We start from the raw sequence: 13,416 nt of genomic DNA on the forward strand, positions 1-13,416 counted from the left end.
ACATATGCCACATGAACTTTGGGCTTGATGGTGATATGATTTGTAACTGTGTTATGAATCACAAAGAAAATTTTTATCCCAGCTCAAGTGTTTGCAAACGGCAAAACGCAGATAAGGCCGACACAACTTCAATCTCTCTCACCTCTGTGAGCAAATGTTTTTATAAACAAGGAAAATGTAACTAACCCGTGAATAAAACTGTATAATTGATACCTTCCCTTACCTTGTGAAATAAAATTCTATTCTGCACATTACTTAAATATTTATTTGTAACCTAAAAAACAACCACGATCATTTCTGACAGCGTAAACAAAAAGGCAGCCATCTTCTCCAAGCATAGTTGCCAACTGTCAAAACGATAAAAAACTAAAAATAACGAAAATCGAGTAAAACGAAAATAACGTAAAAACGATAACAACGATTATAACGTAAAACTTAAATTACGAAAATCGAAAAAAGCGATATTTCTTCAGAACGTTGTTTCAATAAAGATTAATTTCATTATGGCGCTTGCATCAATGCTAAAATCAAGTGTTGCCGTCAAGTAGGCGCGTTAGCTCAGTTTGTTAGAGCCATGCTGAATGCTGATAACGCGGAGGTCGTGGGTTCGACCCCCATGCTGGCCAGGATATTTTTTTCTCACCCTTCGTCTCGACTTTCTCTAAATCGCAATTATATACTTTGCTTATCGCAATATTCTTATAATGGACATGAAAAGAGCTGAATTTTCAGAATTACTATGAATTGAATTGAATTGAATTGACTTTATTGCTGGGCGAGGTTCAGCTGTTGCTGGTCTACCACCTGTACATCCAGAATCCATTTACAAATTCGTCAGGTACAAAAATGAATAAACAGACTAACTTAGCTCAACAATATTATATTTAGAATCATCAAGAAAGTAGACATCAAAACAACAACAAAAAATGCTCCGGATATACCATGCATTGGAAATGTGTTTTTGGAATATCTTATACATCCATATCTTTCACTTCCATAGTTCATAATTATTTTCAAATAGCTTCTTCCAACTCAAATGTTCTGTTTACTCTACCAAATCATTTGAAGATATATTACATGAGTTTCAAAATGATATAATGTACTGAAACATGGTGCAATGGTCCTTCATTCAACGTAACACAACATACAAGAAAACCAAAAAAATTGTAGGGTTTGCCACCCCTATCTTTCAAGACAAATCCCAATCAGGAATTTATGCACACACAAACCCGGTTACAAAAAATATTAATTATGTAAGTGCAGAAGTCTTTTTCAAGGATCACACAAATCCCACACAAGGAGTTTCATAATTTTGTACATATAGTATTGTATTCCAGAACCCATAGAGATATTTCATTTATACCTAATGTACACATACTCATTATTTGCAAACCGTTAATCAAACTGCTTGGCGATTTGCAACGCTTGTTGAATGCTTTCGTTTCAAACAATATTAAAGTCTCCTACAGGATCTGTGTTGTCCCACTTAACAATAAAACTAGCAAAAGTAGTCTTTGTCTTCAATATCGATTCCAAATGGTGGAGAAGCAGGCGTACGGATTCTTAAGCCTAGTGTCTTCCGCTCAGTTGACCTAATAATTGGATAGGTTGTATAGGTATGCAAACGGGTGTTAAATATTGTAGCGACTTCTTCTGTGGATGCATCCCAGTTTGGTTGGACCCCTTCAAATAAAAGTAGCTCTGTATGCCGTCCCATTTCTAAGGATGTATCTGGAAGAACTTGATCAAGTCGTTTTTGACAATCATCACTCAAACATTTGCTTGGGCTTGAAAAGTTAAAATCATTGAACATAAGACGTCCTAAAAAATGGGTACATTCATGCGCGGAAAGTGTTATCATGTCAGCCTTATTAATAGCAGTTCCTTCATATCCCGCCAAATTGTTGATGCAAAGCAGGATCCCATCTACTAAGGAGGCTCCACGCAAGTTCCTCAAGGGAGCAAACTTCTTAACACCGTATATCTTCAGATTAGCAATTTCTTTGCCAAAATCTGGAATGGGTGTGCTGCCCAGCTTTTTCATGGCTTCCTCAAATGCACTTATCATTGCTTTGCTACAGAGAGCATTCTGAATGTCCTTCTTTGTATATTCGGGCAATAACCACACTACTCCATCAACTCCGCAATCCATACTTGCATGAGTCACAAATGACTCTATACACTCATCAAAAAAGTTGGCCTTTGTTAATCTTTCAGCTTCTGGTAACTTATCCATGTCACCGCGAATAAGATATTTACGATATTGGAGTTCTACATCCATCTTAGTGTAGTGTATCATCACTTGAAGTGTGATTCGTTTGGTGATGTCATTGAAGTCCCCTCTCAAAAATTCAATCAACTTTTGTGTAGTGCTAGGCTCTAGCTCCAGGCGTTGCTCTAAAATATTGTGAATGACACAGTCACGGAAAAGAACCACATTAAAGTCCTTCATGGGGGCCACAGCCTCTTGTGGAGTACTCGGTGGTCTAGACTGTAGAAACTCTAGAATCCTGAAGTTGTCTTTCTTGTAGTTGGCAACTACGTCATCAAAAAAACCCATCTTGCCTAGGTTGGACCTGAGAAAGAAAAAATTATAAACTACCTCAGGAAAAACAGGCAGTATAATATGGAGATATCAATTTCACTGGTAGAAGGGGATTTATCTCTAAAACTAAAGTCTTACGATCTAAAATATGATACCTAAAAGTTATTGCAATGACAAAAACCATAGCACCATGTCTAAAATTTAGAATCTTAAATTTTAACAAAATGTCACTACACCACATCTAAATCACAGCCTTTCCTTTTTTCTGGCTAGTATAAGAAATTCAAAAATTACACAAATGAGAAATTGTAATTATGAAACTGAATATTTAAACTAATTAAAGATTATTCAAGTCTTTTACTGATCGACATTTTTTCAATGGTTCTTGAAATCTAACTTCCTTGCATTTTACATTATTTAACCCAGCTTCATTATTTGTATTAGATTTAGGTTTTACTATAATTTGTGATTTAACCTTTAAATTTAACATAAAACGCCCATAATTATCTCGGGGTGGTAAATTAACAACTCCTTTTTGATTATAGGATATATTATTGGCTTTTAAATATTTTACTACAGTTTTAGAATTAACTTTATATTTGTTGCAAAAAGAATTAATTGAATTATTTAAGAAATTATAAGATTTTAAAAGTTTAACAAATTCATCTGGAGTAATCGGTCTTGACATCTTTTATTTATGTATATTATTTTTTATATTTGTTAAAGTATGGTATTATTGTAAAGTAGTGTAATTCAGTATCGTATTGTAGTATTATAGTATAGTAATACTGTAAGGTATGGTATTGCAAAATAGTAAGGTAATACAGTAATATAGTAAGGTAAAGAAATCCCATAATATAGTAAGGTAAAGAAATGTGGTAAGGTAAATATTCTAAAATAAAATATATATATAAATGGAAAAACAAATCAAATTATTTACCCCCAGTGAGAGTGAATTAATAGGTTTAGATAATTTAATAACCAATGTACCTGAATTACGAGAATTAATTGAAGAATCGGGTTATAATATTCAAACTATCAATAATGGTGTTAAAAACCTAAAAGGTCTTCCAGATTCATATAAAGAAATGATAAGAAAATTTTTTAAAGCATTGAACATATTATTACTAAAGAAATATATAAATACTCCAATTTTAGAAATCAAGAAATAATTGATAAATTATTAGCCTGAGAACAGGAATATAAAAAAATTATAACAAAACAAGCATCTAAACACAATGACGAAAGTGGTATAGACGAAATGAACAAAATGTTTAGTACGATGATAATAGAAACAAAAGACAATAAGAAGATAAGTAGATATATGAATAAAACTTTAAAAGATATAAAGTTTCAAGATGATTTTAAACCTATATTTGAGAAGAAAGGTATTAATGAATATTCTAAAAAAGAATTATTAGAAATGAAAACTAGTAAAAAAGGTCCAACATTTAAAGATATTGAAAAAATCCAAATAGTTAATATTCCTGAAGGGAAAAATATAATTAACGGTAAAGTTAAATGATTTTTATAAAAAAATCTTATCAATGGGAAAATAAAATAAGAGATATTTCTAAGATTTACATATATTACTTATTATCTAAGTTTATTTTATAGCATACATAAATAATTGTACAACAAAATGTCAAGGTATTTAATACAATTTTATTTGTAAACCTAATTTGCAATAAATTTCTAAATTGAAAAAATATTGGGTATAAATAAATGAATCAAGTTGACAACACAGATCGCTGAATTTCAAAGAAGAGTGAAAGGTTTATACAGATCAGAAGATTCTGCAACCAATGAGTTTGAAAGAATTATGATTAGAAATATGAACGCACAATTTAAAGAACACGAGAATAAAATAATAACTTTAGCTACATTAGGCGCGGTCAAGCTGCGGCTGCCCGCATAGCACCTTCGGTGCGTTTTATTGAAAATATCTTTTCCGAAATAAATGGACAACCTTGATCCTTCAAGTAGTCTCGCTGCGCTTCGTTGTTCTGTTTGTTTACTATTTAAACATCCAGATGAATTTTACAACGGTAAATATGTTGATAGAAGATGTAAACAATGCAAAATACTTTCAAATTGTGAACGTTTGTTATGTGAATGTGGAAGATATTATACCAAAACACACTATCAAAGACACTTAAAAACTAAATTGCATAATAAGGGGGTAGGTGTTTATTGAATAATTTTTTTTATAATAAATTGGTTGTCTTAAAATGGAAGAACGTTTAAATAAACTTAAACTACCAGAATTATATAACATTGCAAAACTTTTAAAAATACAATATATTACAAGATATAAAAAAGCTGATCTGATTATACAGATAATCAGGCAATATGAAAGAAGGAAAAGAAAAAAAGAAAACAAAAAAAATTAATGATTTATTTCCATTTGATCAAGACATAATAGCACCTCCAAAGAAAAAAGAATAAAACAAATAAAATGTGATGTTTGTGGTAAGTATATTAAAGAAACTAGGCTACAGCTTCATAAAGCTAAACATAATCCTGAACCTGATTTTATTTTAGTTGAAGTTGCTTTTAAAGGTAGGTTATTAACTTATCAACATAACAATAAAGAAGGAGATTCTGATTTGTTTTACTATATGGACTCAATTAAGAATAAAGCGAATAATCTTATTAAAAATGCTTTAGAAATTCATAAAAATATTAAAATTAATTTAGAGTTAGAATGTGATTTTAAAAATTTAGAACATGAAATGGTTCATAAGTTTCAACTACCTAATTTAATAATCAGATCGTTGGAAGAACTTAATAATTTCTGGGATACACAAAGAGATTTATTTATAGCCAGATGTGATGAATTAGAAGCGAAGGGCTCAGGCTGGGTTATAAGCAGAATAAACAATTTAAGAATTAATATTAATAAATATAAACCATTAAGTGGAAGTTCATATATAAAATTACCTGAATTGATAGAAGCTAAGCAAGCTTGTATTAATGTTAAAAATGTTGATAATGAGTGCTTTAAATATAGTGTGTTATCTTGTTTATAGGAACCAGTAAAAAATAAAGAAAGGCCATCGAAATATAAAAACATTAATCATAACTTAGATTTTGATTGTGTAAAATATCCGGTTACTATTGATCAGATACCTAAATTTGAAGCAAAGAATAAAATTAATGTAACTGTATTTGGGTATGAAAATGGTAGCATATACCCATTATATCATAATAAAAAACAAGAGTTTGAAAATAATATTGACCTGCTTTATTTTGGTAACAGCACCAAAAACCATTACTGTTGGATAAAAAGTTTAAGTCGTTTATTAAATAACCAATTAAAAATTAATAATAATAAAAAATATTTCTGCAGAAGATGTTTAAATTATAGTGCTAGAACTGAAGAAGCTGTTAAGAAACATCAAGTAATATGTAATAACAATGAAACCTGCTTGCCTGTTATGCCAAAATCTAAAATTATAGAAAATGGAACAGAAAATAAACCTACAATATCATTTAAAAATTTTCAAAGAATGCTTAGACACCCATATGTAATTTACTGTGATTTTGAATCAATCTTAAAGCCAATTCAGACATGTGAACCAAACCCTAGTGAATCATATACCAATAAGATACAACTTCATATTCCTTGTAGTTATGGATATGTAAAAAGCGTTTACGGAAACATAGAAAATCCTTTACACATACATAAGTGTGAAACTGCTGATAAATGCTTTATAAATAAGATAACTGAAAATGCAATAACAATACAAAAATTATTAAAGAAAAATGAAGATATGAAATTCACAAACAAAATAAAAATTAAACATTTAACAGCTACAGTATGTTATTTGTGTAATAATGAATTTACCAAAGATAATCCAAAAGTAAGAGATCATGATCATTATACTGGAAAATACAGAGGGGCTGATTGTAATAATTGTAATTTAAAATACAAACAACCACTTTTTATTCCAATTTTATTTCATAACTTGTCCTCATATGATTGCCATCTGTTTATAAAAAATCTGGGAGAGGAGGCCCCCGGAGGGCTAAGTCCAAAGGACGCTGGGTGGTCGTCTAAATCAAAACTAAAACTAATTCCAAATAATGAAGAAAAATATATCTCGTTTAGTAAAGTATTGAGGACAAATGAAGGTTTAACTGAACTAAGATTTATTGATTCTTTTATATTTTTTAGCCAGCAGTTTAGATAATCTCTCATCGAATTTAGTACCGGAACAGCTAAGAGAAATAATAAAATACTTTTCAAATGAAGAATTAAATATGATATTTAGGAAGCAAGATAATCGAACTATAAGAAAAGGAATTTATGCTTACGAATATATGGACAGCTTCGCTAAGTTTAATGATACAAAATTACCAGCAATTGAAAAATTTTATTCTAATTTAACCAAAGAAAATATTTCTTGGAGTGACTATGACCATGCTCAAAAAGTATGGAATAAATTAAAAATTAAAGATTTAGGCGAATGGCATGATTTATATTTAAAATTAGACGTTTTATTATTAGCAGATGTATTTGAAAATTTTAGAGACTTAGGATTAAATAGTTCATATGAGTTAGATCCTGTTTGGTACTATACAACACCAGCTTTAGCTTGGGATTGTATGCTTAAATATACCAAGGTTCAATTAGAACAATTAACTGATTATGAAATGTATCTGTTTTTCGAAAAAGGAATAAGAGGTGGAATAAGTCAGTGCTCCAATAGATATTCTAAAGCAGACACAAACACACAAATTCACTATAATGATATGAATAATTTATATGGTCACTCATTATCACAGAAATTACCACAAAACAATTTTAAATGGAGGACTGAAGAAGAATTAAATAGTTTAGAAAAGTCACTAACAAGCAGCGCACGAAGTGCTAGCCCTACTGGGCGCTCTGCTGCGCATATTTTAAATTCTGATGATAAAACTGGTTATCTATTAGAAGTAGATTTATCTTTTCCAAAAGATCTTCAAAATAAGTTCAATGACCTTCCACTTGCACCCGAGAATGCAATACCCCCAGGTGGTAAAGTACCAAAGTTGCTATGTCACTTCTATGATAAAAAGAATTATGTTGTTCACTATAAAATATTAAAACTATATACAGAATTGGGAATGAAAATAACAAAAATTCACAGAGGAATTAAATTTACTCAATCTGATTTTATTGCCCCATATATTAAATTTAATACTGAACAGCGACAGAAAGCAAAAAATGACTTTGAAAAAGATTTTTGGAAATTAATGTCTAATAGTGTATTTGGTAAATCTATGCAGTCAGTTAGAAAACAACAAAATATTAAATTATACTGTGATGACAATAGAGTCCAGAAAGCAATAAATAAACCTAATTTTAAGTCTAGAACCATTTTTAGTAAATACTTGGTTGCAGTTCATAATTATAAAACATCAGTTAAATTTGATAAACCTATTTATATTGGGCAGGCTGTGCTAGATTTATCTAAAGCTCTAATGTATGATTTTTACTATAATATATTAAAGAATGAATTTGATACTGATATAAAATTATTATACGTAGACACCGACGCATACATATTTGAACTCAAAAATCACGATTATTATACTTTTATGAAAAATAATTCTGATTTATTTGATACGAGTGATTATCCTAAGGATAGCGAATTATATAGTGAAAAAAATAAAAAAGTAATTGGAAAAATGAAAGACGAATTAAATGGCAAACCAATGTTAGAATTTATTGGGTTAAGGAGTAAAATGTATGCATATAGAACTGACGATAAGGTAGACAAATGATTGAAAGGAATTAAAAAAGCTGTATTAAAGAAAGAAATCCAATTTGAGGACTATAAAAATTGCTTATTCAATCAAAAAGAGTGCTTGCATAAACAGCATGTTATTAGGAGTCATAAACATGAAATTTATACAGAAGAGTTAAATAAGAAGTCACTCAGTTGGAAAGATGATAAAAGATATCTAATTCCTGGTAGTACAGATACGCTGGCGCATGGACATGTGCTAGTACCACAGTAAGTCAATGACAATGCTAATGGTACATGATTATGAAGCGCTGGTACTTAGAGCGAATCACAATAATTAACATAATAGCTATAATACAGTATAATGTTGGACACGAGCTCACTAAAATGTTTTGTGATTTGAGAAAGGACCTAAATACATGGCTGTTCACTGTTTCAATAACCTTCCAAGTGACATAAAAATAATACAATCAGCTACCTCATATAAAAAGCATGTAAAAAAAATACCTATTAGATCATTGTTTTTATTCTGTTAAAGAGTACCTGACAATAAATTGCAAATTGTAACATCCTAAATGAACTCCTAGGACATGTATATGTATGTATTGATTTCTTATCTATTATATGTATGTAAATTACTGTAAACCTTGAAGCTAACAGCAAGAACAAGGAGAATCAATTATAATGTAATCAATGTTTTTTAAATGTTATGTATAATATCTTCACACTTGTACCTATTTGAAAATAATTATTAACTGTAATGTGCTGACATGTTCCATACCATGTGTGGAAAACAACCACTGTACAATGGTCAAAGGAATGAAATAAATCATATCATATCATATGATGTACTGTATGGTACCTATATTGTTGACAGTAATTTGTTCATTTTGTGTTGCTTGCTTTGTAGGGGGAGAGCCAAACAATGGCTAAGCATCAGTGTCATTTTTTTCTATATTTAAATGCTGGGCTAGGCTACTGTTTACTTAAACGCTCTTTTTGCTTGCTCTGTAACCCTCTGTAAGGTACCTTTTAATTTATTTCAATGGACCGTCAACAAAGACCCGAATATGTTGGCTTTGGTATTGGAAGACTACACAAAAGCAGAAGTTATAGAAGAAAGGGTGGTTCTCTCTCCTTCTATATAGACCTATTTGGTACTAGTTGACTATCCTTCGGACACATTTATTTATTTGTACAGAAGAGACTACTTACCGTAATAAGTTCCTGTAGCATTGTCGAACATCGGGAAGGTGTTTTGTGTGATGTTGCAATGTTTCATAGCTGAAATTCATGTTGTTCGTTGAAAATTAATTCTCCGACGGAGATAGCGTTTGGCACGTACATCTGCGTATACCATGAAGTTCGTACACCTTCATACACCGTCGTGACTATCATGACGTGTCGTGATTGTGTTTTGTTGGTATCCAGTGTTTCGAACTGCCTGCGTTTGCGACGAGTGTTAGAACTGTGGATCGAGGGTTTGGAGAATGACGTGTGGTGGGCGTGTTGTAAAGTTTGTGCCGGGTGTGGACAAACCATTGGGGCTAGCCCCACGAACCATTGGCGCGTGGATAGGTTAGTAGGGCCACGCAAAGGTTTCAATAGTGAAAAAGATAGCGCCACGAACCATTGGCGCGTGGATAGGTTAGTAGGGCCACGCAAAGGTTTCAATAGTGAAAAAGATAGCCCCACTAACCATTGGCACGTGGATAGGTTAGTAGGCAAAGCAAAGGTTTCAATAGTTAAAAAGATAGCCCCATGAACCATTGGCGCTAGCCCCACAAACCATTGGCGCTAGCCCCACGAACCATTGGCGCTAGCCCCACGAACCATTGGCGCGTGGATAGGTTAGTAGGGCCACGCAAAGGTTTCAATAGTGAAAAAGATAGCCCCACGAACCATTGGCGCTAGCCCCACAAACCATTGGCGCGTGGATAGGTTAGTAGGGCCACGCAAGGGTTTCAATAGTGAAAAAGATAGCCCCACGAACCATTGGCACTAGCCCCACGAACCATTGGCACGTGGATAGGTTAGTAGGGCCACGCAAAGGTTTCAATAGTTAAAAATTGGTTTCGAAAAACATATTCGTAACCCCACACACCATTCTCGGATAGTCCAACGAACCATTGGCGCTAGCCCCACGAACCATTGGTGCGTGGATAGGTTAGTTCAGTTAGGTTGGGATACATAGTTAAAATTTGGTGTCAGAACGCGAAAAATAAAGTTAAAAAGAAATAGATCTGATTAAGTTTGTCGACGGGCATTTCTTGGGTTCCGAAGGTTGAAACACTGCATAACAATTGAAAATCGAGAAAAAACAAGGCCGATGCGTCATTCCTACGCGTTATTATTTACGAAGGTGTCCGCGCCATGTTGTGTGTGAGGCAAACGGAAATGTAGGAGGAAGAAGTAGTCGTAAGGTGAAAAATTGCTCTTACTTTCATCAAAACAACGTCAATACACGTTCAGGAATGTTCCGCGAAGCAGATACGTAAGTTCGAATGTTAAAAATTTGGCAAAAGAGAAGCCGGACGCGCAATTATGTAGGAAGGTGTACTCGCGATATTGTGTCTCAGGCAAGGAAAAACACCTACCAGAAAGACGTTCTGGTAATGTGAAAAATTGCAATTAATTTCATCAAAACAACGTTAATACACCTTCAGGAATGTTCCGCGAAGCAGATACGTAAGTATCAATGTCAAAAATTGACGAAACCAAAAAAATAGAGGTGTCCGAAGGATAGTAAATTTTTACCAAGTCAGCATTATTTTCCTATAGCAAAAGACTACATCTGGGTACTGAACGAAAGACGTGTTGAAAAAGCTGGGGTACTCGTAAGCCTACTCTAAACAACGTCAATTTTTACCCTTATAAGTTAGTATGTATTAATTATTAAGTTAATACGCAATACGCTTTATGAGTTTAATAATTTAGACCACTAAAATGTTAACAGATAAAAGAAATATAAACAAACTTACTATTTTACAGTACTTTAAGCTCAACAACAGTGAAGCAAAAAGCAAACTAGCTGAACTGGCTGTTGCTGCTTGCTTGCTTGGTTTCTTTAATGGCCTTCACCTGTGAACTGGCTGTTTCAGTCTTATGGGAGATTGGTTGACCGTAGTTAGTATTCTGTGTTGCTTGCTTGGTTTCATTAATGGCCCTCACCTGTTTTGGTGACTTTTGGCCAAGTTCAGACTCTCACTTTTCTTATTACGTTTTTTTTTTTCTTTCTTTTTTTTTAGATCTAAATTGTGTGTTGGGTAGTTCTGTTAGTTGATTCTAGACGATCACACAGTTTGGGAATGTTAGTATAGTTAAACATTTACTATTCTTCACTCCTTCGAGGCACACCGAGGAGTCTTCTTACTGGGTATCTTGTGCCCTGGTAGGGATAAAAAAAACAAAAAAAAAGACAAATTATATACACAGGGTTACATTTTATTACCTAGATGTCCATGTTGTTGTGTTTTTTTTTTTTTTGTTTTTTTTCCTTATTATATAGTGATTTGGGATTTCTTTATAAACTTACTAATGCTGTTTAGTATGTGTGGGTTTTGTGTAAAAATAAGTGTATTTAGTTCCGTGGGTGTTGGAATTTTCAGTTGAGTTAATCTTGCAATGAGTATGTCTCTTTCGTGTTGATGAAAGATGCATTCAAACATCATGTGTTCTATGGATCCAATTGCCTCTCCAGTATTCTGTGTTTCTACTGTTCCTCGCGAACCGGCTGAAGTCAAATTCGTGTCCATATTCACGAACCTTTTTTTCTACTAAATTTTATTTCGAGAATGTGAGTAGAATACGTGTAATATTTACAAATAGTACCAGCAATGTACGTATTCTACAACTCTTTCATTTACACAATATTTAGTTTCTAATTTGGATAAGTAGCTTCATCCGGCCGACCAATCTGCTTAATTCTTGTCATTAGAATATTATTTTGGGGATGCGGTAAGTGTTGCCTATTGTAGTTAATGAAATCGTAATTTAACATTGTATGAAATCACTGCGTAATACGTATCAAAGCTTTTTTTCAAATAGTGATAAAGAAGTATCGCCAAACGCGAACCAAATTCCGTTCATTTCATACATCAGTACAGGCTTGCATTCAGTATCAAAATCGAACTTCCTGATTGTAATTGCGTATCATTTGTTGTTTAAAATAAAATAAAAAAAATCAGGAATTTTAATGAAATGGTAATAATATTATATACTGTTCTGTAAGGGCCAAGTTCCGTGTGTATAACTTAATCTGTGATGTTATGCTTCTACAATAACTTATTTTTTAATTCCTCTCGTATTTACTTGCTTGAGTGGTTTAGGTGGACCAGGTTTGGTTCTCTTACTTTTATAATTATACACGCGCGCGGAAATAATCAGATAATTAAACCTAATGATCCTAACCTACTTATGTTATGATTCCGGTAATTATTTTGTTAGTGAAAATAGCTCTACATGCTATTCTCACCACCTGGTGAAAATAGTCACAGCCTCTTTTTATTTGTATGTAGCTAATGCTTAAGGATCATTTGAGGTAAATGCAACTTTGTATTGAAAGCAGCATATTTTCAGTTACTATTACCCTATTTTCACCAAGTGGTCAACCTCGTTGCCTATTTGTGCTAAACCTAAACTCATGATTCCTCACAATGTGGGAATTATTTTATTTTATAAAACATTTATGTTCTCTTGTAAGATTTTGTTTTGCATTGCTTGTTAGGTTCTATGTCTCAAAAAATAATCATCTATACCATGTGATATCACTGCTCTCTCTAAAAAGTGGTAATAATAATCAATAATCAGCATTTTTAATTTGTGTTAAGCTCTGTGGTTAGTTGAGTGATTTAACTTGCAAAAATTGACAATGTGTGAAATATAATAGCATCTGTACTTAATAATAAAGGTACCAGTGGTACCAGTTTCATAGATCGGAGACACATTAAAATCAGATATTTTGTGTTTTGCATGGTTCGTACTTACCAATTGTGTATTGCGGAACATAGTTCAAGGTGCCATTATGCTTTTTACATGAAAACAAACACTTTTCTACTGAAAAAACGCATTTGTCTAAGTGCTACTGAATGCACGTAACGGTGCGATATCGCTTCCTTTCTGAACGATATCGCT

General features: G+C 32.5%; 1 protein-coding gene across 1 annotated transcript; it reads right to left on the minus strand.

Moving 5' to 3' along the window:
* Window positions 1–665: 665 nt before the first annotated feature.
* Window positions 666–11,385, minus strand: LOC146003807 (uncharacterized). The gene is made up of 2 exons (XM_083142230.1): window positions 11,265–11,385; window positions 666–2,576 (listed from the first exon to the last, which is right to left on the minus strand). The coding sequence occupies exon 2, from the start codon at window positions 2,558–2,560 to the stop codon at window positions 1,499–1,501; it is 1,062 nt and encodes a 353-aa protein (XP_082998356.1). The 5' UTR covers window positions 2,561–2,576; window positions 11,265–11,385; the 3' UTR covers window positions 666–1,498.
* Between the last annotated feature and the right edge of the window lie 2,031 nt (window positions 11,386–13,416).

Source organism: Lepisma saccharinum, chromosome 1 (genome assembly GCF_977018435.1).
Source record: "Lepisma saccharinum chromosome 1, izLepSacc3.1, whole genome shotgun sequence".
NCBI lineage: Eukaryota > Metazoa > Arthropoda > Insecta > Zygentoma > Lepismatidae > Lepisma > Lepisma saccharinum.